This window comes from Cyclopterus lumpus, chromosome 21, assembly GCF_009769545.1.
Source record: "Cyclopterus lumpus isolate fCycLum1 chromosome 21, fCycLum1.pri, whole genome shotgun sequence".
Classification (NCBI taxonomy): Eukaryota; Metazoa; Chordata; class Actinopteri; order Perciformes; family Cyclopteridae; genus Cyclopterus; species Cyclopterus lumpus.
The window spans coordinates 16,084,219-16,110,269 of record NC_046986.1 but is presented as its reverse complement, the minus strand read 5'-3'; the positions used below and the strand labels follow the sequence as shown (position 1 = coordinate 16,110,269).

Genomic DNA, 26,051 nt, shown 5'->3' with positions numbered 1-26,051 from the left:
TTTTTAGCGAAAATTATTCAGGGCTCTCTGGATCATTATGTCATTCAATCTTGTCATAGACAGTTTTTTAAATATATCTTTTTCCACCTTGAATGCACTTTTCTACCCAAGGTCGAGGGTTGAAAGACTTGTTTGTGTAATTACAGGTGCTTTCTTCTGCCGGACTGATGAGTTCATTTGCAACAACACCTTATGCAAACTCCACACATGGGTGTGTGACGGCAAAGACGATTGTGGAGATAACTCTGACGAAGACGTAGACATGTGTGGTGGGTTGAAAGTGTCACTCACAAGGCTTTCCTTTGAGGACAGTTTTAGTATATTTTATAAACCACTACTATTTTATTTTCCAAAAGGGAAAATGACATTGTCTTTTGATAAATGAATGCACGCAGTTGTTTTTTTTGTTTTTTGAAAGACATATCTATTAACTTTTCGTGTCTTTTCATTTCCAGCAAAGCTTCTCTGCCCTCCTACGAGGCCGTTCCGTTGCCGAAATGATCACGTGTGTCTGCGCACAGACCAAGTCTGCAACAAAGTGGATGACTGTGGTGACAACTCGGATGAAGACGAGTGTGGTGAGCACAAAATGCACCAATAGAGATCTGATTTTAAATGTGCACCAAGCAAGCTTTTTATGTGAAAATACAATGAAAGTGCAGAAGTATGCTTGTATTATTTGATAACAATACTTCCCTGATGCACTTGTCATTGAACCCACAGAAGTACAGACAGAACAGCTTAAAATATTAATTGGGGCTGGGACAGAACTGGGCAACCCACAACATACAAAGCCTAATAGTGAACTCTAAACTGTTCTACAAATCAGTGGCTCCCAATGTTGTTAACTTATGAACCCTGAAAAGCAGCTGTGTTTACGTGAGACCCCATATCACATTTTCTATGAGTTGAAATTTAGAATAAGAGAGTGATTTTTCTTTATCATCTTGTTTAACTAACAAAGCACACATTATTGCTTGTTTATCACTCAGATTTATCGTATGACCTTCTAAGTTAAAACCCTTTGGTATATAATATAAAATACTGACCCGGTCGATAAATGTGAGCAAGCCCAGCAGCTTTTTCTGATGACATTTTAAATAGGGTCAAAGGTTAGGCCCGATTTCTAATGCATGAGAGGATTATTGGCCTCGCACTGAATGAACTGTGTGTACTATATATGTGAAAGTCATGCAATTATACAATCCAGCACGGTTGGAAATTATGGAAAAAGATTTGTGATTTAACATTTTTTAAAATGCAAATATTTTTTGAGACCACATTATCACCTCACATTTGGTGTACTCGACATTGTTTAGTCTTTTGGTAGTTTTTTTTTGTGCTGAAAATGGCTTTTTGTCTTTTCTGGTATGCCCGACAACATAACAGCTGCCGACCCTTTTTAGTCTCCTGACTCGTTTCCCCGACACAAGTCTGGTGTGACGATCACACCGAGCAGACAGGAAAGGAAGGGACAAATCACTTCCCTCATCCTTCACTCTTTTATTCCTTCTGTCCTCCATTCATCTTCCTCTCTGATTCCATGGATACATCATCCATCTCTCACCTCACTCCATTACCTCTCACTATTGTGTGCTTCATCCCACCATCCATCCTTTCAATCTCCCCTTAATCCCACTGTTCCCTCCATCCACCTCTGTGTCACCGCATTTTGTTCTTTCACTTCCTTCAAACTCTCATTTGTCTTTGGAATCATTTGCTTCGATAGAGGAAAACTGTACAGTTAATTCAAGTAGACTAATGATCAAAAACTAAATATGCAAAGTAACTCAAACATGTTTTGGTTAAATAATTTAACAAATAACAGCTGTCTCATTCTTTACTTTACAAATGGACTGACCCTTTATAGAATAAGTCATTCAGAAACAAGTATTGTTTAACTTTAACTTTATTTTCATAATGCAGTGAAGTAAAAGGGAAAGTAATATAGGTAAAGAATTGTCAATAAGCTCCGTCCCTCATTGTTGCACATTTCAGAATTTTCATCTTCTACTAAATCTTTTGAAACTGAAAGCAGCATATTCACATTTGAATACTTGGTACCACATGAGTTAGGTTTTCGAGTTTTTGTGTCTCATCAACCAAACCTGTGTGTACTAAAGCAGAGGTGGTGGCCGGAAGACCTCGGCCTTGTGGGAAGACAGAGTTCACCTGCAGTAACCAGCGCTGCATCCCAGTCCAGCTGCAGTGCGATCTCTTCAGTGACTGCGGTGATGGCGGATCAGATGAGCAAGACTGCAAGGCCTGTAAGTACAGAACCAGTTGAGTAAACAGATCAAGGGAGAGCGCGGAAGAGATGAAACGTGCCAAATGTCACCAATGATGTAACCAAGAAGCAAAGAAATGTTCTCATTGTAAATGAGATGTTTTGTTATTTATGGTAATGCACTGTATGTATGCTAACGTTTGACGTGTGCTGTTCACTGTATGAAAGAAGATGCTGCCCTCTCTGCTTTTGGACATCAAACGAGACGCACAGCAGGTATCTAAGAAGCAGAGGAATGGTGTAATCAAAGTCCTGTCTTTATTTGCAGCTTCCAGTGGAGATGTATGTGAAAAGAAAACAAATCCATGTGGAGAGGATGCAATTTGCAACAAAACAAATGCTAATGCTATCTGTCAGTGCAAACCTGGCTTTAAGAGGAACCAACAGACAGGCCAATGTGAAGGTAATGTAGGATCAGTTGTATTATTGTGTTCCTCCCATTGGAACATGTAATGCTACAGCAATTGTTAACATTTTCCACTGGATTGTTGAGTTAACAATTTATTTTCCTTAGATCAGCCAGGTTAAGTCCTGTAACAACAAATCAAACTAGGGCCTCTAGTTTCATGACAATAAACTGCCAGTCTTCCCCATTATGTGGAGAACAAGTAGGACAAAGACCCACAATCCCCATAGCATTAAGTAAATATAAATTAATGAAATATATATTGCTACATAATATGACTCTTGTGCCGGAAAGTATTCGTCATTTATTACCCATCATCTCTCAATGTGTTGAAAGTGTCTCATCAATAATGAAAAGTATAAATTGTTTTCCGAAGCAACCTGTTTCTAATTAAATCAGTCATATCTTTTTTTTTCTCCAGAGATAAATGAATGCCTACAGTTCGACACATGTTCTCATTACTGCACAAACACTAAAGGATCTTTTAAGTGCACATGTGACCGAAATTATAAGGATATCAATGGCAACTGCATAGCAAAAGGTATGAGCCTAAAGTGTAATATCAAACATCCTTTGATGTGCTCTGCATACATGCTAATTTGGTGATATGATCGCATTGTAAAATGATATACTGTATTTTTATGCACTGTGTTTTTACTGTTGTCTAATAACCGAGATGGAATTTAGCCAATTTTCTTTTCTTTTCTTTTTCTACATATTAATAACTCACCGGGCAGGACCAGAAGATCGTGTGCTCTACATTTCTAATGACACTGAAATCAGAAGTTTTGTGTATCCATTTAACCAGAGCCACGGACACAAACTGCTCACTCACATTGAGGACAATGCCCGCATTATCGGGATGGATGCTTTGTTTCACCACCAAAACTTTATCTGGGCTACCCAATTTAACCCCGGTGGAATTTTTTACAAAGACAATCTAGAAAGAAGTCAAACTAAAACAAATGTCAGAAACATTGTAAGTATATCGAGTGTGTCTTTCTTGTTTTTTCAAGCATCACAGCACAATTTTCACGTCTGTTGCATATTTTCTCAACTCAATGATTGAGTGAATCAAAAAGCATGCAAGTATATGTTCATACAAATCTATTCCAAAAAAATCTTGAATATGTCTCGTTATGTCTTCTTACCACAGATATTATAAGCAATAGGGTAATTATTGCTAATAATTTTCTGTGAATTCACAGGAAGGGGATACATCTACTGTTGAGAGCCTGCACTCAAAATGTGTCTCTGCTATGTCTCTTATGCGACAAACCTCTAGATGAATGTATGCACAAATGTTGAATAGAGCGCCTGACTTTGCGCTTATTATTGGTTGCAGTGTTCAGATTTCCGTCGACCGAGAGACATTTCTGCTGACTGGATCACAGGAAACATCTATTGGACTGATCACTCTCGGATGCATTGGTTCAGCTATTACACAGCCCACTGGACTAAATTACGATATTCCATAAATGTGGGGCAACTGAAGGGACCAAATTGCACCCGCTTGATTACTGACATAGCAGGAGAGCCATACGCCATCGCTGTGAACCCGGCCAGAGGGTAAGTTGTGCACAGCAGGGTTGTATCATAAACATTCTGATTAATCTGGTATGTAGTTTTTCCTCCCGACCATGGAGATTATCACTCCAATCAACAATTAGGCCACATGTCTTGCCAAACGTAGCCCGCTGTTGCCTCACAATAAATGCCTTTTATTACATGAGAGATGTGAGTGAGATGCTAAATCAAAGATTGACAAAAACATTAAGGCGTCAACCTTTTTCTGTACACTTGTTAAAGCACTGTTAAAATGTCCTAATGTAACCATTTCTCAATGGTCTTTGGAAATGTAAGCATTTCATTAATTACTCAGCTGCAGCAGAAGAAGCTTAATCAGTTACCAATTATATCGCTTAATGTCATTCACAGTAGCTCCATCAAAGGTGCCCTCCAACGATAACGAGGCTGCCACACCCACATTTTGTTCTGATACATCACTCCCATAATTAATATTGAGGCTTTCCAAATGTTCTCATCTGCCGTACCACCATATACTACTTCATTATTTGGCAAATAAAGAGGGACAGAAGGATTCATAAGAATCTGCACTGAGAAACAACAAATGTGTTGCAACAGCAGCGACACAATTGGACATTGTCAGGCTATATGAATGTTATTTTAGGTGCATTTCTATGCATACTGTCTGCAATATTTTACAAGATGGTGAAAATGGGAGGTCCAACATTTCTCTTGTGTCTGTTGCAGTATGATGTACTGGAGCGTAATAAGTGATCACTCTCATATAGAGGAATCAGCCATGGATGGCTCCTTGCGCAGAGTGCTCTTGGAAAAAAACCTCAGCAGGCCCACCGGTAGGTATTTTTAATTGTCTATAATTTATTTACATTGCTACATATCTATTTCCTCTCATTACTTTGGTGTCTTTAAGGATGCCTGTGGAGTTTTCATGAAAACAAAGAACGTAATATTAACATTCAGTGTTCCTCGTCACTCGTCATGTGTTGCTTGAGGCTGAATACTCATTCGGCATTTCGTTTCTCGTCCACATAAACTAACACCAGTTGTCTTCACTGCCTTTGCATGCGTATTTGAAAGTGTCTTGGTGTTACCGCCACCAGCCAATAAATCAGTGGACTTGTGTTCAACCATTGGCAGGAACGAGTGTTGTGTCATTAAAGGTCCGTGCACACGCATACGTTTGCTTGTCCTGGCCAAAACGGGGACCTGGCCACTAAAACATTGTTAGATAATGCTACTGGTCATCAAAACTCCTCAGGATACTTTCATTATTGGACAGCTACAGTTGAACATGCTGCTTTGACTCCCATTCAAGTCAATATATTGTTTGATCCTATCTTTCATACTTTGTCATTTTAGACACTTTGACTCTTTCAGGTCGTTAAGTTATTGTACATGATCATACATGTAATTAATAAGCTGAAGGTTCTGTCACCGTTGAGAATGTTAGAATGATGAAGGAGCGATAGTTTGTGAGTAACACAAGAAATTCAATTCTTAAAGATAGTGTATGGAAAAAAGGATAATTAGATAAACAAAAAAGATGTATACATATATAAACACACACACGCAGACGTTATTCCATCACAAGTACATAATGAAACAAAGATGTGATGCACTATATGCATATCTCTGTAATTCATAACGAGTCACTGAATATACAATGCATTGTGAGATGTTGACTTGGCCCATTGGCTCATTAGCTAATACTTGAACCTCAAGAGCAAATTCACACTTTCAACTAAAGAAATGTAACAGAAAGATGTAACTTGCTTGTTAATTGAATGTCTCATTAAGTGACATTACTGTAGATGTGTTTGTAGTAGAGCTGGATGTATACCCACAGGAACAAGTGTTTGGACAACAAATATGGAGTATGTTATGACCTATATACTAATGTGTAAGTACAGAGGATATTCACATGTTTAGACGTACCATATATGCACAGAACATATATTGTTCAGCCAGTGCAGTCACAGCTTTAAAATGTATAAGAAGAAATGCTCTCCAGCAACTCAGAATGTGTTGGTGTGTCTGCAGGGAGACACTTAGTGCTGATCTAGTTTTGAAGAGCTGCTTTGGCCTCCTTTAATTCAAGGGACCCGTGCTCTGTCTTGGTCACAGAAAGAGGAATTAATCATCTGAGGAAAAACGCAAACCTATTTAAACGCCCCAGCTAGGTGCTCGATTATAGTCAGACTTTTGGGAGAAAGTAAAAGTGAGTCACTGATTTTAAATTGTAATGTGAGCATTCGGAGATGGTAGATCTACTATGCTATTTTGACACAAGCAAAACGAATGTTGAATGCAAACAGCCGGAGGGAGATGGAAACAAGAGAGACTCTGTCTTCACATCCTGTTCATCTGCTACACACATATATATCTTGACCTGAAGGTCTCCTGCTTCAAGGGACTCCGTGATGAGCCCTGTGTAATGTTTTCAGGTAAATACATTTCTTTCCTTCATCCTCCCACAGGGCTGGCCATTGATTATTTCAACCAGCGATTATACTGGGCAGACCCTGAGCTCTCACAGATAGGGAGCATGAGATTGGATGGCTCGGACCCTTTGGTGACAATCAGTGACAGACACGGTAAAGACAACTGGAAAACAAAGCACAACTTCTTCTTTTTGACACATAACATTATTGCTGCACTTTGGTCTCCTCAACTTTTCATCAAATAATTGCAACAATAGGAGTGCTTGTGGGTAAGCTTCAAAGCAATGTGTGTTGCGAACACTGTGCCCACATGCACGTTCCTGCTTTCTTGTATCTGCCACTGGATGAAAACTGTCATTCTTCCAAGTGTTTTGAAAGTGTTTCTTGATGGTCTCTGCTGGATTTACAGGGATTTCCCAACCATACAGAATTGATATATTTGAAGACTACATCTACGGAACCGGACTAAAACATGAGGTCTTCAAAATTCACAAGTACGGCAAACAGCCGGTGGAATATCTCAATTTAGGGATGGAGAAGCCCACTAATGCTTTGATCTCCCATCGTTACAAACAGCAAGACGGTAAGCTGTTTTGACAATCTCTTTTTGTTTCTTATGTAATATGTAAAAAGTATTCATTCTATATTCAAAAAGCTCCCTATTATCCAACACACTGTAGAGTATCAGCAAAAGAAAGCCATGGTAGATTCATTTATTAACAGTCATGCACCTTACTGTCAATATATCATTCTTTATAAAGTGCATGTAGAGAGAGTTTAGAGAAGGTGATCATAAAAGATTGCTGGGCCGACGTTAGGAAACATGTTGTACATGATTCATGGACTGAGTGACGGCCGGTCTGCGTGTCTGGATGTAAATTAATGATTGTGGATGTCTGGACCTAAGTTACATATAAACAAAGCTAAATGAAAATAGAGAATATTGTACAAATGGAATTGTCAACCAATCAATCAAACACTAAACAGAGCTGCAGTTTAGTAAATAACAAGTATAGCTCCAAAGGCAATCCACTATATAATGTTGAGTTAAACTCTATAGGTGCATGATTAGTTATGAACAATCTGTTTACTGTGCAAAAATGTTATGATGAATGCATTAATTAAAAGGGAAATAATTTGAACAAAATTCATTTGTGGTGTTCAATGAATAAAATTATATAATATTTAAATGATAAGTGATACCTATTGGATAAATATGACATAAAGAAACAGCACAAGCTCTTATGGTTGATTGAAGCTCTCTTTGAGGCGTGTTACTGTTTCAGGTGTGCAACATAAAGAAACATACCCATCTGTTTCCTGAGACTCAGTTAATCAATACCACCATATCCTCTTCCTTCCTTCATGTACTAGACCCACTTGAGTTATTTGTTACATCTCTGGTGTTAATGGTTATAGAACATCAGACAGCTCAGTCTTGTTCAGTTTTTCACTTAAAGGGCAGCTGTTCCCTTCCCCAGAGACTCATTAGGCCAGCCGTGTAGTGTGAAGTCTGTGGGCAGAAGATGTGCACAGCCTGCAAAAAGATATGACATGGCGGCCTGATGTCTTCAGCAAAACTCCTAACAGCCATTTAGATTGGATCTGGGCTTTCATCGTTGAAATCTGACCACTGATTATCTCTAGTATATACTGTATACTGTGTCACCATTAATAACTAGTCAGAGACATAAAGTGGAGGGACATAATTATACCATTTCATTACATAACTTTACAAAACTTTACCTCTGAATATTTATAAAGTTTTCAAACATGTCAGTGTCATGACATACAGAGCACCTGCAGTATGGACATATGTATTGTGTTGCTTTAAATCCAAACATTAATTGTAAAGTGTGATCTTTCATAGGTTACAGCTGCTGAGTAAGTGTATTTAATCTAATACAACCCAACTTTGTGGAAGTGTGTGTTGTTTTAATTCAGTTTGAGTACTTTTTCACGACATTTACATTGTTTTCTACAAGAGCCCTTCAGAGAGCTGATCATCAATTAGACAATGGGAAATTCTTTACACGCTTCACAATCGTTGATTATTCAATCTGGAGGAGAAGCTAGTGTGATGTTATTCATACGCTTTAGCCTTGGGCCTCTCTGGGCTTCGAGAAAATAACACTCTTGAAAACTTGAATTAAAACACTTGAAATATTAATAGCTTTACTCTGAGACAGAACAAACACACTTTTCACAAACAAAGCTCAGGCCAAATGAAGAGATTTATCTTCTTGGCACTTTTTTAAAATTATTTTTCTCCACAGGATCAAATCCATGCCTGAGAATGTCTTGTGATTTCATGTGTCTGCTCAACCCGACTGGTGCCAGATGTACCTGTCCAGAGGGTAAGGTGCTGGTCAACGGCACCTGTAGTGATGCCATGGTCTCAGGTAGGACTACTCTTGCATCTTTAAGCCATAAAAGATGACTTATTGTAGGATTTAGCAGCACCTATAGTGGTGGATGATGGAAACCCTGGCGTGATGATCAGAAACAACTCTCACTTTGACAAAATGTTGATATGCACTGAACAGCATTGGAAACGGATTAAAACACAGCACTGACATTCAATTTAAACAGAGATCCATAGTTGTTCATAGCTGGGACCAAAACACAGCACATTGTGACTATTTGATGTGTGTTGAGGGGGATTAAAGCCACCTCCTGCATGTGGTTTCTGTGGATGCTCATCTATTTGAAAACCCTGCTTCTCACCTGTATGGTTACTTCTGACTGACATTAGCAGGATAGCACTGGTTGATGTGACTGAGTGTTACACACTGCAGCACAGTAAACATTATGGGCTTTGCTGTTGTTAAGGTGAACTGTGTCGTCCCCCCTGCGAGAATGGAGGCCGATGCTTAGCCAATGAGAAAGGAGATTGGAGGTGTTACTGCTGGCCTGACTTTTCAGGGGAGCGCTGCGAGGTCAACCACTGCACAGACTACTGCCTAAATGGAGGCAGCTGCATGGGCTCACCCCTGGGTAAGTCTACTTCTAAATAAACTCTGTCGAACAACATCTGTAGCACGATTCTTCCCTGCAATTGCATTACATTTCACAGGTGTTCCTATCTTTGTGTCCACCTCGTGGTGATTCATTTCTATGTTTACATGTATTCATAAATACATTGTACTATTATCCTGACTACAGTCTAAGCATCCAGTATGTATGAATATATGGTTCATGTGTTACATCCCTTTATATTCAGCTGATTAAATTTGCTGAGAAAACATGTCGCTGTCACAGACAGACAATTTCAATTCAAAGTTGCCTACCCATTTCCTTTTTCATGCTGACCGAGTGATGGCATTCAATTTGTCTTCCTTTAAACTTCTATGTCTTTCTCACTTCAGCTCACATTCGCCACATTACATCTGCCGGTTGAGCAGTTTCTTTTCAATGATGCTCCCGTCGAATAAGCCTCAAATATCAACCTTCTTCCATGTCAAGGTCTTCTTTTATGCTCTCATGGTTTCCGGATCAGGTTCTACCCCACAATTTAGAAAATGTATATGAATATGCTGAGATGTCAGCGGTGGAATTGAATCAGGATGTACAGCCCTAATAAAAATGTTATCATTGATTTACAAGCCTGTACATCATCTTCCAATCATCCCACAATATCTCCATTTCCATTCGTCGTCATTAAAAAAAGAGCACAGCGATTTCCCTGATACAAAAAAATGTGGTTTGTAGAGCCTTATCCAATGGGTTTAAAAGTATTAAAGATGTATTCATTGAATGACATCCAGTCAATAAAAGGAGAAACCAAGCAGTATGTTTAAATGTGTGAGTCATAGCAGTTACAGTGGGGAGAAGCTTTTTATTAGAATAGTTTTTGATTAAACGTGTGTTCCTTCAAATAGGTCGTATTTTACTCTCGACTGGCCTTTTTAAAGCATAAAATAAAAAATATAATCTATTTATTTTTCCTCCAGAAAACACTCCCCCACGCCCAACCCCCCCCCCCCCCCCCCCCCCCCCCCTCGAACAGGAAGTACACTATTTATCAAGATAGCATAAGATTCATGTTACGTGCTGTGAGATGTCATCCGGACTGAATAAGAGGAAGCACTATTTGTGACAAGCAGTCGTTTTTTGTCCAACATGCAACACTGAATGATGAACTGTATTCCTATTTATGGTGGTGGACAGCTGCGAGGGAAGTAAAAGTGTTTTAATACCGTATGTATTGTGCTGAAGGGGACATTCTCTTTAGTTAATGTCCGGCAATTTGTTTTTTCTCATGACAAAGAGGTCTTACTGCATTGAACACATGTCTTTGAAGCATTACAATATTTGTCTAGATGAGCGAGGAAGCAGATATGATCAAATGGGTTTCCTAATGTCCCTGCTTTGGTGATAAAACAGGACTGAAGGCAACTTCACAATCAATTAGTAGCTGGACAGTTTCCAGTTGTATCTATAAAAACACACGGTGTCATTGAATCCTGCTCTCCCATCCTGTTAACTGGTTTACCTACACTAATGGGACTTTTGGCAACAAAACAGAAACTTGAAACAAAGACACACAACGATTATTTTTTAATGCTTTTACGACTTGTATTAATGGCAAAAAATAAATAATGCTTTGTACTATTTCCTCAGAAAATTATGAAACACATCGTCTTAGTGTCACAACATTACTTTTTTTTGCTGTCAATTGCTACTTTTATACATCTGTACATCCAGCAGGTGTGGTCTAGGGACCTGGGGCTACCGCAGAACTATGTTCTGCTGGAAAAGGATTTGGGACACTATTGATGACTCATTTAGGAACCCAAATCATCCACAAACACACTTACCTTGATTCAAAGAACTCATCTTACACCCAAAAAACAAGTTGCCCAGTTTTTCAGGCACGTTCGCTTTACACCAACATTTAAAGGCACTAAATGTTGGTGTCCCTTGTTCTCTTGTTATTTAGCGCTGACATACCTACAAAGACAAATAAAGTCAACTGTCCAGACTGCTGCCATGTTGGCCCTGCATATGCAACAACAACCACATGCACTTATAATGTTGCAGTGTATTAATATTTACCTTGAGATAATTAATATAGAGCTTTCTGAAGCCAAAATGTATAGCGCCAATAGTTAAATTATTACAAATGAACTGTTTGTAAAGATGTTGAATCTACACTGACCAACAATTGAATGCTAGCTCTTAGCAAAACCCCTTAATTACCAGATGATGTGACCACATTTTTATAATGATCTCAATACAAGATTTATTTCCAACTCATATTCGTGTGTCCTTTAGCTGTGAGTTGTCCTCCAAAATGATGAAATACACAATCCAATCCAGAAATATTGTTGGTAATCTCTTCTTCCACAGCATACTGCAGTGGCTGTTTGTCAAGAAAATTAAATTAAAGGACAGAGAGAGATTACTTCTATTCAGATTGATGTAATTTTAAGTTTGTAACCATCCCAAAAAGTATGCTCAAGCTAAAACAAATATGTAAATGTTTAGGGGTGACATATTTGCCCATTTGAAAGATTAGAAAAAACAAACAGATACAACTTACTTGAGTGTTTTTAAATTGTACGTAACATGACACCAATTAGGATCTACTGCATCTGATGGTAGCTGGTTTCTTTGATGAAAAATATGTGCATAAAGCATGTAAACATATGTATGTATACTGTACATTAATATTGGCCATACAGTATGTGTATAAATGTAAAATATAACTTGTAACTCAGTGAAGATGGCACTGATGGAACATTATCTGAACCAGCAAATGCATGCATTATTTGTCATCTTGGCTTCCTACAGCTACATTTCTTTCTTGTTTTAGATTAAAAGTAGTGCCTGGTTAGAGAGCTTAAACCCCAGCAGCTATAGACTTAATAGAGACGTGACTGGAGGCAGAATGATTGTCACTTTGACATTTCTAACCCAGATTATCCCAGCTACAGAGTTGTGGAGTGTGAAATTACCAAGTAGCGTAGTGTGAAAGACCAGCCTTGATACTCCTGCCGCTTGTTCATTATGAAAGTGTCTTTAAATTGAGGTGAGTGCACTGTTTTTGGAGGGAATATGAAGAAGACACTCTCCACCTGCTGATAATGTGTTACTACTGCCAAAGATGCATCACACTCATTCCACTTTAACAGTGCAGAGGGGCGCAGCACAAAGCTCGTATGGAAGTAGTTTGTATCGTGCTCATTACTGCAGTCACCAAAACGGCAACGAATACGACCACTCTCGACCCGTCTGAAGTCAATAACTACAGACCTGTCTCTCTCCTCCCCTTCCTTTCCAAAACTCTAGAGCGAGCTATCTTTAACCAAGTCTCCTCCTATCTCCACAGCAACAACCTTCTAGACCCTCACCAGTCTGGATTCAAGGCAGGCCACTCAACAGAGACTGCCCTCCTTGCTGTCTCTGAGCAGCTTCACATTGCTAGAGCAGCCTCTCTCTCCTCTGTCCTTATCCTTCTAGACCTTTCCGCTGCCTTTGACACAGTGAACCACCAGATTCTCATGTCCTCCCTCCAGGACCTGGGTATCTCAGGCACTGCGCTATCCCTCTTCTCATCCTACCTCACCGACCGCACTTACCGGGTAACCTGGAGAGGATCTGTGTCTGAGCCTTGTCCTCTGACTACTGGGGTCCCTCAGGGCTCAGTCCTGGGTCCTCTTCTCTTCTCTCTGTACACCAACTCTCTCGGCTCTGTCATTCGCTCGCATGGCTTCTACTACCACAGCTATGCTGACGACACCCAACTGATCCTCTCGTTTCCCCAATCTGAAACACAGGTAGCAGCACAAATTTCTGCCTGTCTGACTGACATCTCTCAGTGGATGTCCGCACACCACCTGAAAATTAACCCAGACAAGACTGAACTTATCCTCCTTCCAGGAAAAGGCTCTCCCACCCACGACCTAACTATTAACTTCAACAACTCAGTGTTGGCTCCGACTCCGACTGCCAGGAACCTCGGTGTGACACTCGACAGTCAACTCTCCCTGACTGCCAACATTACAGCGACAACACGCTCCTGTAGGTACATGCTGTACAACATCAGGAGAATACGACCTCTTCTCACTCAGAAGGCGGCACAGGTCCTGGTCCAGGCTCTGATCATCTCGTGTCTACACTATTGCAACTCCCTCCTGGCAGGTCTACCTGCTAATGTTATTCGACCTCTGCAGCTCATCCAGAATGCAGCAGCTCGACTGGTCTTCAACCTCCCGAAATTTACCCACACTACTCCGCGACCTTCACTGGTAACCGGTGGCCGCCCGCATCCGCTTCAAAACATTGGTACTTGCGTACCGTGCTGCAAACAGATCGGGTCCGGTCTACATCCAGGACATGGTCAAACCATACACCGAGCTAAACACTAAACAAAGTCACGACTGTTTGCTGTGCTGGCTCCTCATTGGTGGAACAAGCTCCACATTGACATCAGGAGAGCAGAAAGTCTCTACATCTTCCGTTGCAAACTAAAAACACATCTTTTTCGACTATACCTTGAATAGGGAAGGTAGCGCCGTAGTTTCTCCACTCCTTGGCACTTTTTAACCCTGTTATTTATTTATTTTCCTCTCCATTCCCTCAAGAGGTTTCGCCTCTTGTCAGGCCACAGTTGAAAATAAGAATTTGTTCTTAATCTGTTTCGCCTGGCTAAATAAAGGTTAACATTTTTTTTTTAAAAGCACCGTAGTAGCACTTTGGTAGCACTTAAATGTCTCTTACTGATAGCACTTTGTAGTTTAACACTTTAGTAGCACTTAAATGGCTCTTACTGATAGCACTTTGTAGTTTAACTTTATTGAAGAAATTGTTCTTGTTGTTCCGATTTTGGACTCATGGTTTAATGCACTTATTGTAAGTCGCTTTGAATAAAAGCGTCAGCTAAATGACATGTAATGTAATGTAATCTATTTCAGTACATGTTCCGACTCACTTTTAGGTATGAGCTCTGTGACAACAAAACTGCTATTTTAACAGTGTGTCCAGTGGATATAGTATAATAGTGTCATTAATATGGGGTCAGATCAGTCTCAATAATTGCAAATGCACACAGAGAGACTCACAAATGCTAACACAAAGATTCACAAATGCGCACAGAACAATTTACAAATATGTTTGATTTACAAATCACTGCTCTCATCAACCTCATTTTCAGATGCAGCACGTGTTCTGATAAACCCCTGGTTCCCCACAAGCCCAGCACCAAATAGTGCATAGACACATTTCCGATTGATTCCCTCTTGCGTAATCGGGGGCCGGAGCCAAGTATTAAGGCCAAACAGACTACAGCTTGTGAGCGGGGAAAGTCAAAGTTAAATCTTCTCCGGCGTTCCTACTCTACGTACAATTTCAGAGCAGCTTTCATTCACAGCTGTCAATCATGGCGTTGCACATCTTTATTATAGCATCAAATAACCAATTATAATAATTTACTACTTAAAATTACAGGATCCGTTGTGTTCTTTTTAAAGATGCCTGGTCACAACGCTGGAACCTTGAATGTAAACCTTTTGGCATGTGGGCTTTAGCACGGTCATCAAACATTTAAAAATGTAAATAGTAGTAAAGACAGTATTCGCATATAAATCACATGTGCCCATGAATTATTTTTATTAAATTGTCAAGTGGATTTAGACCAATCAAGTTGTTGGACTGGCAATAACTTGAGGGTTGTTAGTGGTTCGGATGTCTTTGATCCACAAGTCTTATTTATGTCGAGGTAGATTGGGTGTGGAAGATAGGAATATGTATGATCGAAAAGGCTATTAAAACTTGGGGAATTAAATGTATATTAAAAGAAACACAAAGTAGAACACCACTCACTCATATTGAAGCCACTTGAGGTCCTTTGGACATTTGATTAGAATGATCCCTGCTTCCCTGTTAGAGATATTCCAGACATGTCTGACAAGGAAGAAACTGGTGGGCAGAGCCAGAACACACTGGAGGAATTATATGCATATTATTTCTGGCCTGTGGATGATTGGGGATCCCCTAGATCGACTTGGAGGACATGACTGAGTAAAAGGGCACCCTTGCCCCATCCATGAATATGTCTTAAAATGATGGATGGAAAGATGTATCTTTGCCTTTACTCTCATCAAAGTACTGGATGTTTTTTACTGCTTCTATTAAGAGCCTGTCATAGTGTCTATCGGAGTATCATTTATATACAACTATTATTGACATGCATAAGCATATAAGCTAATATTACTTTTGGAAGTTTAAACAAAAGAGAAAAACAGGTCACAACCTTTTAATTAATGAAGAAAGAAAAAAATGTATTCAAATGTTACAAGGCTACTCAAACAGGAAGTGCATTTGATGGGTACTATTTTCATACAAAAGTGCTGGAAGTTACTTACAGCAGCAGGACACAAAATGGATTATGTTATCCAGTGCAACACCACCGGTGGTTTATGCCACAGAGGAATAAACTATATAAGGAGTTGGATACGCAGGCAATACTTGTGAGTAGGATGAATGCGTTGTTGCTTTTGTTCTTTACATGCTCTCTTAATCTTCCCTTTTCTTGTCCAGGTAAGCCCACATGCCGCTGTTCTGTCGGTTTCTCAGGGCCTTTCTGTGAGAAGAGGATTTGTGACAACTACTGTTTAAATGGGGGAACATGCGACATCACTCAGGGGAACCAGCCAGTGTGCCGCTGTATGGCAGAATATACTGGGGAGCGCTGTCTTTACCGTGAGTCCTGCACCCATTCCTTGGTGGCGGCAAACACAACAAACAGACTATGCAGGTCATGACCTTGGCCTCAATATGATTGACATTCAAGTCTAACCGCAAGAACAGTCACAACAGAGCATTTATTTTAATTAATTTATGCTGCATAAAATCTATAGAAGTAAACGTTTCAAAGTTCACACGCACCAAAACACAAATACTTCAGGGGGTTGTTTTTGTGGACCCCCTGAAGTATTTGCTTTCCACAAACATCGCATTCGCCTCTATTTTGCAGATAAACAAAATCAAAACCATCAAAAGAACCTTTGGGTGTTTCTGTGCTGACGTGATAATGTATTGCATTGCTTTGACATAATGGGTTGTGGGAAAACAATTTGAACCGCACCTCATTAGTATTTTCCTAACGTTGCTTGCCCGAGGGGTGATATGTTTTCATCTGTGGCTAAGATGTCATTTGATGTGGGTAATTGAGTTCCATTAAAGCCCTGTACAATTACAATCAGACCAGATTAAACTATGTTCCAAGTTTTTCTCATTACACACTACCCTCTCTCTCTCTCTTCTTTTATCCCTATGTCTGTGGAACAGACATCTGTCATCACTACTGTGTGAACTCCAAGGCCTGCACGCTATCCAGTAGCGGCTATGTGGAGTGTGTGTGTCCTGCGAGGTTTGAGGGAAACAAGTGCGAGGTGGACAAGTGTCTTCGATGCCATGGAGCTCCCTGCCTCATTAACGAGGAGACGGGAGATGTGGTTTGCAAGTGAGTGCTTGGTATCTGCTCACTTTGTCCCTCATCCATTTTACTAATCCTAGGGCTGTGTGGTCCTCTCCATTTATGGAAACGCATCAGTTCTACAGCGTGTCCTCGGCTCAGTTGCTGTATCCGCAGGTTGCAGGCAGAATTAATTGATTTGATAAAATCTGAAAAATGTATTGGGCCACACACCCTACAGCAATTAATGCTGTGGTAATGTCAATGAATTATAATCCAGGTGAACTCTTCTGCTTTGTATGAATAATGAATATGTTTGACAAAACCACCACTGACTCATTTTCTTCTTGTAAAAGTCTAGTTTTCTGCTTGTCGCTAGCATCCATTATTTCTTCATCCCCCAGTTGCACAAATGGCAGAATAGCACCGAGCTGTCAGCTGTGTGACGGATATTGCTACAATGGAGGCACCTGTCACCTGGACCCCGACACCAACCTGCCTTTCTGTCAGTAAGTCACTGCTTAATGGGTGAAGAAAAGTGGGGGAGAAAAAAATAAATGTTCTCCACTATTATTCAAACTCTGTCTGTTTCCATTCAAATGCTGGCTCTCAGAGCCTGGCCTTAGAAGCAACACTAAAAATCACCAAGGGGTACCATTCCACTGCTTGGAGAACAAGATAGATGTCTTCCTCTGGAAAGAAATCCTTAAGTTGAGGGAAGGTTTGATGTCACTATGTGGAGGCCATGGCACAGCAGGGAGTGAGTGCCAGTGCACCATCTTATGCTGTGTGACACCTTACTGTGGCTTAAGGTTTTTAGGCAGATAAAAAAGGGTTTCAAAGCCCCTTCAAAGCTTGCCATTCTCAACATATCACACTGTTCCTCCTTGCAGTTAAGAGCTGATGTCAGGCCTCTCTGACTCTCTTCAGTAGTAGGTTTTAGAAGTTCTAAAAAAAGAAGTTGAGGTATAAGTTGAGGTATATGTCACGCCATGAAATCCAATGCCAAAAATGTGTAACAGACAAAAGCTTGACTGGCAGACGCGAGGGAATTATTGTGAAAGACGAAGCGCTGCCCGTAGATTAATACCACCTCAACTATAATCACATGCAGTACTGTGTTAAAAATCTCTCCGAGGAGGAAATTGGAAATCCTTTTCAAAAGCCAAACTCTTTCTTTTTAACTGCCCATTGTCCACTGTAGTTAAATTGAAATTTGCGGTCATCACTCACAAATTCCAGGAGATAGAATCAATTTCTATGCAAATGATTTTATTCGAGGAGGTTAATCGATCTTGAAAATGTGGTTTATTATTTGCTGCGCAGAACAGAGATTATGTGAGATGATGGATACGTCTGTGTCAAGAAATCATAATGTTTGCCCTTAATGCTCTGAGTAAATGCATATTTCATCAAGCCTTCCCGAAGCAAAACACCTTGCTGAACTGCATCAGTTGCAACGATGATTCTTGTATTAAATACTGAAACAATATCGAATAGAATTTAAAATGTACGATTCAAGACATCCATTGTTAAACATCCTAGCTCTCACGGTTATTCACTGAGATTTATTAATAAATTATTCTTGGAAAGCACTAGGAAAGTTTTTTTTCCCCCAAAATGCAGAAAATCTCACCTACTTCAACAACTGCGTTGTCAGTCAGTCCATAACTACAACAGTATTTTCATCTGAAGTAGAACTTATCGCTGATTATGTAGCTGAGAAGCTGGCTTTGGAATATGTACAATAGCATTACTTTCTTTCAGATGAAAAGATGTTCTGATGTGGCACAATGTTGATGTGGCACTTTGAATGTTCATTTTATTTCTGAATAACAGTCTTTCCAGACCAACCGTGATAGAACGTTTTAAGGATGTCTTTACAGGATTGGCAAACAGGATCCAATGGACCTCGGTTTGAACAGGTCCCCATATTCTTCTCAAATGAAACAACATCAAATGGTTTTATTACGAGAGTTTAGTTTAGAAAGTTATCTGGATGCAAACGACTTAGCTCACTCTCTCGCTGTATGGATTATGTTTCATAATATATCCTATTTTAAGTCTTCAAACATTTAGGTGCAAAAAAAATTCCTATTACACTTTGTTTTTTTTCAATCCTGAACTTTGAAATATTGCAACGCTTTTATAAACTGATATGTTTGCACAGGGTTGAATCTATTCAAAAAGTCGTAACAATTTTCTATATTGTTTATTTTATGAAACAGCTAAATTATAGAGAGCTGAAATCATAACCTCCTCTATCCATTCCTTCATTCAATATTTCTTTCATTGGTCTTTTGAAGAAGAAAAAAAGAACATCGCTTTACTTTCTTTATGCCAAAACAAACAGAAGAGCTGAATTAATAAATAAAGATTTTCATAAAGCTAAATTATCATCTAAATAAATGAGACAAGCCTCGTAAGGTTCTGTTTTTAAGGTTAGTATCACAAATGTGAATAGGCTTTTCTTACAGGAACCGTGAGTTCCGGTTTCATTTCAGCTCTCTATATAAACATATATTGTATTTATTTTAAAGGCCTGTGTTTGTGTTTGTGTAATATATTATGTACAGGGTAGTAATAGACTGTTGACTGACAGTCGACATTACAGCATGGTTGTGTTTTCTGTGTATGTGGTAGGATGTGATATTCACAATACAGTTTATTCCCTATAATTGTATTTTTAATACATCTTGTACATTTAGATATTTATTTTAAATTTGGTTTGCCTTCCTCAGCTGAAATTGAGTGAAAATAACATTTAATTTTTGCATTGTTACATTTATTTTAATTTTTTGGTAATGAATTGATACACATAAATACCTTATTTCTCAAGAAAAGTACACGCCTCTGAGGTGTGACCTCTGTAAAAGATACTTCTCTTGCAGATGTTACCCTCACTTTGTGAGCAGTAAAGTTGACTTGTGTTCATATTATTTACTTTGCTAATTTGCTTGATGCAGACACAACATTGACTTACTAAATTTTTTTGACTGAAGCTGCTGAAAGTGTCGGTCTCCATTCATCAAGCAGCAATATACATTCTCTGGGCCCTTTTATCACTCCCAAAACAATGTTTTGCAGCTGCACGTCAGGTTTCAAGAACCAACGTTGTGATGAGCTGGCCAACCCCTGCGATTACTTCTGTCAGAATGAGGGGATGTGCACATTAACAGCTCTTAACAAACCACGCTGCAAGTAGGTCCTTCTCACCTCTCCAGCTGTATTCAGAGCCCAATCACCCCTTTTGTCCACACCCCCACTCCGACTCCATCCGGCTCCATTCCAGCCTCAGTCCAGTATTTGGGCTCTTTGTCACAGTGCCGCCTTGTAGCAACTCATCATGCAATAAGTGTAATAAGGTAATGACTTGTCAAAAAGTAAGCCAAATTAGGTTTAAAATAGTGAACTAAAAGACAGTATAATGACATCATTATTTCACTAGATTATGATCACATTTAATTATTTTTGGAAAGCTCTTTATTGAAATTATGTTCAGCCATTTGGATGTAAATGTAGTTTGTTTTATAGATTATTACTATCTGGCTTTCTATTTTGAATGAAATGCGTTTTGTCACACTGCTCTGGCTCAAAGGAGGTCATCTTATTAGCTGTATTTAGTACGCCTGTAAAGTTGTTGTCAAACACTGTGTGCAACCTTTTATCAGCAACACACAGCATTGCAATTGAACTGGAAAGAAAAGGTTTCCTCATTGACACATTTTGTCAATTCTAATAATATTGACTTCAAACTAAATTACTTATTACCCTTAGATTACTTTATTAATGAATTGATGATTAGTAGCATATTTATTTAGTGCATAAGCACCCAACAGGTGAAACTATTACTTGTATATCACTGTGTATTATTTGTTTTAATATCAATGTTATTGTTATGATTAATTATATTATTATTAATTATATTAATAACAACAGTTTAGCCTCAGTAGTAAGACATTTATTTTTATTTCATTTATAATAAACTAACATCCTTTAAATTAAAGCTACATTTTTACTAACAGTGTTACATTCTGCGCAGGTATTATAATTTGTGGCACTTATTACATTATCAGTTGCTGCATGACTCTGTATCTTCGCTGCCCCTCACTGCCACCCATCTCATGCAGTCATCACCCACACAGGAATCTGGAGGGGATGAACTAAAACTCGACACCGTCTGTGTAATGTGGGCATCATTCTGTGCATTTGCAACCTTTGCATGATGGAAAGTTAAAGATGTTATTGACCAGTCATCACATCTGCGTATAACTTGCTCGGCTGAACATCTCATCGGTAATCTGTGTTTATCTTTTATGCCTTCAACCCAGGTTGAGAGGATTTATTCATTTCTTACGGAATTAGTCTTTTCATGGTTTAAGCCTCCCACAGGAGGTTCAGACTTCCCATTGCTCCCACTTTCTCATTAAAATTCATGTAGCTGTGACATTTCGTTCAACAAGGGTGTAATTCATTTCCTGTATGTATGGGGCTGCATTCTTATTTTTGATAGCCTGATGTTCTGATTCTTAGAGTGCATGTAATTTAGAGTCATTTATTTCCGTCATCATACAGTTGCACCCACCAGATCACTCATGCTTTACAAACCCATCTGCGTCAGTTGTGTGAAATTAGATATCAACTCCTCTAACAAGGGTCATACATCACGCCCATCGGATCCCATTGGAACACAAATGAGATGACGACTTGTTGTCCCGCTGTCATCCTTTGATATTTTCCACACTGAATATTTAACATGTAAATTCACACACACTGTTTATGGACACAACATGTATATACATAGTGCTCTCTCTCCAGGTGGTGTTTTGTTTGTGTTGGATCAAAGCACTTCATAGCCAGACTGAATCATAATGTGTTTGTATCTGTAAGCCACGGTCACATCATAATGTAATTCATTTTGTTACGGTGTTTTCACAGCAGTTTTCTGCGAGGCTCCATATTCTAACGGTAGTTTATTTTTACTCTCTTTTGACCTCCTTCAGATGTTCAGCCAATTGGGCAGGAACACAGTGTGAGAGACCCGCCCCTAAAAGCAGCAGATCAGACAATACCAGAGGAGGTGTGTATTCCAAGACTAATTATAAAAACTCACAGTTTCCTGTATGAATGAATACATGTATTTCACTACCACAGTGGCATTTTTGTACATCTAGAATTATCGTACTTTATAAGCGTCCACACATTTTTACATGGAGGTTTGTACTTACTCCAAACCGTACCGCACAATTGTACTTGGTCCTGATTGGCAACCGAACTAAAGAATTCCTAAACTCCATCCAACCTTTCCAGTTTGCAGTATTTGAAAAGAAAAGCCTTCACTCAGCAGGTTTTCCTTGTATGAATTAGAGGAGCTGCTGGTGTGAACCCATCACAGTTCAGTCATGTGACTGTTCTGTCTGCAAATTAATTAGAGGTCAAACATTGAAACGTTCTAAATACACCTTTGGGACTTCTGCTCGTCCTGAATTCCTTACGAAGATATTTGCAGGTATTCAAAAAATATTATAACCTATATTATTATAGAATATATTCATTCACATCAATATTACTGCATAGCCCTTATGTACTGGACAGCAGTTGACCGAGTCCAAGGAAAAAAAAGGAGGCTTTTTTTTAAAGCCACCGTCTGGCATGCTTACACCCAATGTGTCACTATCTGAGCCCATCGCAGCTCTTTTCAGTCGTTACTCATCTCTCCACGCCATCTCTCCTCTGTCCGTCTCTTAGGGAGCATAGCTATCATTGTGCCTCTGGTCCTGCTGGTAATCTTGATTGTGATGGTGGTAGCAGGTGTTTTCATCTGCAGACGGAAGCAAAGGTAAGAAAATAAATAAAGAAATACAATTTAAATAGGGAAGAGGCTTCTAAGCAACAACAGATGATGAGAGATCCAACTCAATGCAGCTTTGAAGATGAATGGACATCTTTGCTTTACAAACGAAAAGGTTGTTGTTTGCTTTGACATGTTCAGCAGAACACCTGACTTCTGCACTAAGCCTCTGATTATAATTCGGCTTTGTAGTACTGCCCAGAAAAGTTCTGTAGTTAGTAGTATGATGGAAGTTGTTAACAGCCCATTGACCTGCATGTTGTGTACCATGTTATTGATTCCTGGCTCTGCACACTTCAGGGGGAAACGTGTCCAGAGGCAGCCCATGACAAACGGGGGGATAAACGTGGAGATCGGGAACCCTTCATACAACATGTATGAAGTAGACCATGACAACCATGCGGATGCAGGCAGCCTGCTGCGACCTAACTTCACGCTGGACCCTCACAAGGTTGGCTTCATGAGCTCAATGTTAAACTAAATATGCTCAGTTTCTCATTTTAACTAAGAATTCATGACATTTTCCATGTTGTTTTCATTATCACTACGTGTCCAATTATTAAGTTTTAACAAGAAACTTTTCTTGTTAAACAACATTTTATTTCATCCTGTAATATTATAAAAATGGACAGACTTATACCATGTCATGTGTACTTTTTTACGGGGTGGAGCTAAAACAAGAGATGTTCATGTTATAAGAAATATTTGTTTCCCATAGTGTCAGCAATATGTTGCTGTCCAACATAACCAATGCACAAAATAAATATGGCAGTTTATTGAGTTGGAAACAAGTTTCTCAGTATGCTCAGAACTCATTTGACAAGAATTCCTCTATTTCCAGAAATGTAATTTATGCATTTATGAAAAGTGCTTTACATTACTTTTTTAAGAATGTGAGTACCCATATTCAATCATGTCCTCTTACACCTTGACAAAGGGAGAAGAGAGGAGCAGATTGATACCAATCTTTAGCACACTAATGATGAAACTTGTTCAGGAGCATCATTGGTGCACCCGCATCTCTAGCCATGAAACAAGTGACACCCTGTTGATCACTCCCAACTGAACAGAGTTGCCGGTGCATCGGCTCCTTACATCTGCAGCCCAGAATGAAATTTGTGTAACCTGAATAAACTATCTTATTTCTCAGTTTAATTGCTCGATATCTGTGATAATGTGATATGTAGTGTTGGGAAGAATCAAAAGGAATTACATCTCGTTTTCTTGATTTATTCTGTTCGTGGCCCTCAACCCCACACTAATACTCAGCATATCAAATGAATCATAACACCTTCGCTGATGTTGTTATCTAGCTTTCCAGCTAGAGCTTCAAGCCTAATGCTATTGCTTCTTGCCCTGCCAACTCTGACATCTGCTATTCTCAGTCCAATCTGGCTGTACTTTCCACAAAGGCATGCTGGCTCGAATCTAAACCAGTTTCTGTATTCCACTACACTCTCTTGGCCCACGACAAATTGCTACTCCTTTAACTCAGTGCAGTTTTACCGATTATGGAAAGATTGTCGATGGATTAAAAGTAGATGGCCATGCATCGTCATATGCGACAAACTGTTTGGTGTTAGCTGTGTTAGTGAATTTAACTTTGCAATGTAAACAGAGGTGGTGCCTGTTGTGTTGCAGGGCTGGTGTGTAAAATCCACTGACCCTCACACCTTGGGCATCAATTCTGTGCCCAAGGAGGTAATCCCCGGACAGGTGAATGTTCCAAACTTTACTTTGTGTTTGCCCTCCAGAAAACAAATTCACCTCATGTAGGCAAGCAGTGTGCACTGTGCAGTTACCTGGCAAACAATTTAATTACCTGTACCAAATAAAAGCTCAAAGTGAGTCAAGGTAACATCCACAGTCCTCTATATCTGTTTCCTACATCATTTGTGAGATCAGCGTTTCATTTCCAAACAACCAAAAATGTTTTTAAAGCTACGACTGTACTGTAATTCAGAATGTAGACAGCAGGCTTGCGTGGATTTATGTTTAAATTGGCTTCCTCCTGCATGTTGCTGTCTGTTACTGTACTAGTGCATGCTGAATAACAATCCACCAATAGCATCTAGGAGTCTTGTCTTGTGCTTTTCTTTGTACTGCTTCAGATAGAAAACCTTGATGATCACGCGGACTTTACCTAAAACTGCACGGATCAACCTTTTATAAATATAAACATTAGCTAAAATGGCCCTTGTGTTATGTGAAACAGGAGGTTGTATGAACTCACACACAATTATATCTACTGAGTTAGTTAAACTCTTATCAACCACAAGCTGTTACACTGACTGTGAGCTGCCTGACCAGCACTCTGATAAAGTGAGCAACTAAAGTAGTGAACATAGTGAGCCAGATGAGTCGGTGGAGACCAAAACAGAGCAAAAAGAGTTCACCAAGTGTACAAAACACGACTCCAGATGATTGATGATGCTGTTGACAACAAGATGATCTGTCAGATATTGTTTTCAGCAAAACAACAACAACAACAACAACAACAATAATGTTGTTGTATTAATGCAGCTTTAAGAATCTCACTGTTCTAAAGGGATTTATATAAATGCATATGTTTTCCCATCTTCTTTCCTTCCTTTACAGCCCATGAACTACTCCAACCCGGTGTATGCAAAGATCTATATCGACGGGCAAAACTGCCGGAAGCCAGTCATCAGTATTGATGAGAGGAGAGAGCTACTCCCAAAGAAACTAGAGGGGACAATTCATGAAACCGCCGCATAGCCTAACTTTACACTTTGTACTTCTTTTTTACCACATTGTAAAATGTATAATATAAAGGAGGAAACAATAATTTTTCTCTTTCCTATGATGCTCTTAGGTTTTACTGGTTTAGCATCAGCATACTGTCATTGTTGGTGTGCTGAAGAGATTCATTTTCCATTTACTGTTCTAATGTTTGTCAAACATAAATTATGACACTGAAGTTAAGCTGCTGATTTGCAAAAACTTTATTAACACCATAAGCCACACTTGTGCACAGTTTAAACCTTGAAATGCAGCGCTATAAATTTGTACCCATAACTGTTTGTAGCTTAAGTGGAATCCGGACACCGTGTCGTTTTGTGAAGGTAACGGAAGGA

General features: G+C 39.3%; 1 protein-coding gene across 1 annotated transcript in view; it reads left to right on the top strand.

Moving 5' to 3' along the window:
- lrp1bb (low density lipoprotein receptor-related protein 1Bb) overlaps positions 1–25,692 on the top strand; it is a 172,887-nt gene extending 147,195 nt beyond the window's left edge. The window contains exons 71-91 of the mRNA XM_034561869.1: positions 147–269; positions 456–578; positions 2,127–2,267; positions 2,556–2,690; positions 3,115–3,234; positions 3,431–3,672; positions 4,039–4,262; positions 4,968–5,074; positions 6,719–6,835; positions 7,092–7,265; positions 8,959–9,084; positions 9,515–9,679; positions 16,226–16,387; positions 16,976–17,150; positions 17,507–17,611; positions 20,190–20,303; positions 22,106–22,182; positions 22,851–22,941; positions 23,254–23,404; positions 24,595–24,669; positions 25,552–25,692. Of these exons, the coding sequence (XP_034417760.1) occupies positions 147–269; positions 456–578; positions 2,127–2,267; positions 2,556–2,690; positions 3,115–3,234; positions 3,431–3,672; positions 4,039–4,262; positions 4,968–5,074; positions 6,719–6,835; positions 7,092–7,265; positions 8,959–9,084; positions 9,515–9,679; positions 16,226–16,387; positions 16,976–17,150; positions 17,507–17,611; positions 20,190–20,303; positions 22,106–22,182; positions 22,851–22,941; positions 23,254–23,404; positions 24,595–24,669; positions 25,552–25,692 (2,888 nt within the window). The remainder of the gene's footprint in view (positions 1–146; positions 270–455; positions 579–2,126; positions 2,268–2,555; positions 2,691–3,114; positions 3,235–3,430; positions 3,673–4,038; positions 4,263–4,967; positions 5,075–6,718; positions 6,836–7,091; positions 7,266–8,958; positions 9,085–9,514; positions 9,680–16,225; positions 16,388–16,975; positions 17,151–17,506; positions 17,612–20,189; positions 20,304–22,105; positions 22,183–22,850; positions 22,942–23,253; positions 23,405–24,594; positions 24,670–25,551) is intronic.
- Positions 25,693–26,051: the final 359 nt, after the last annotated feature.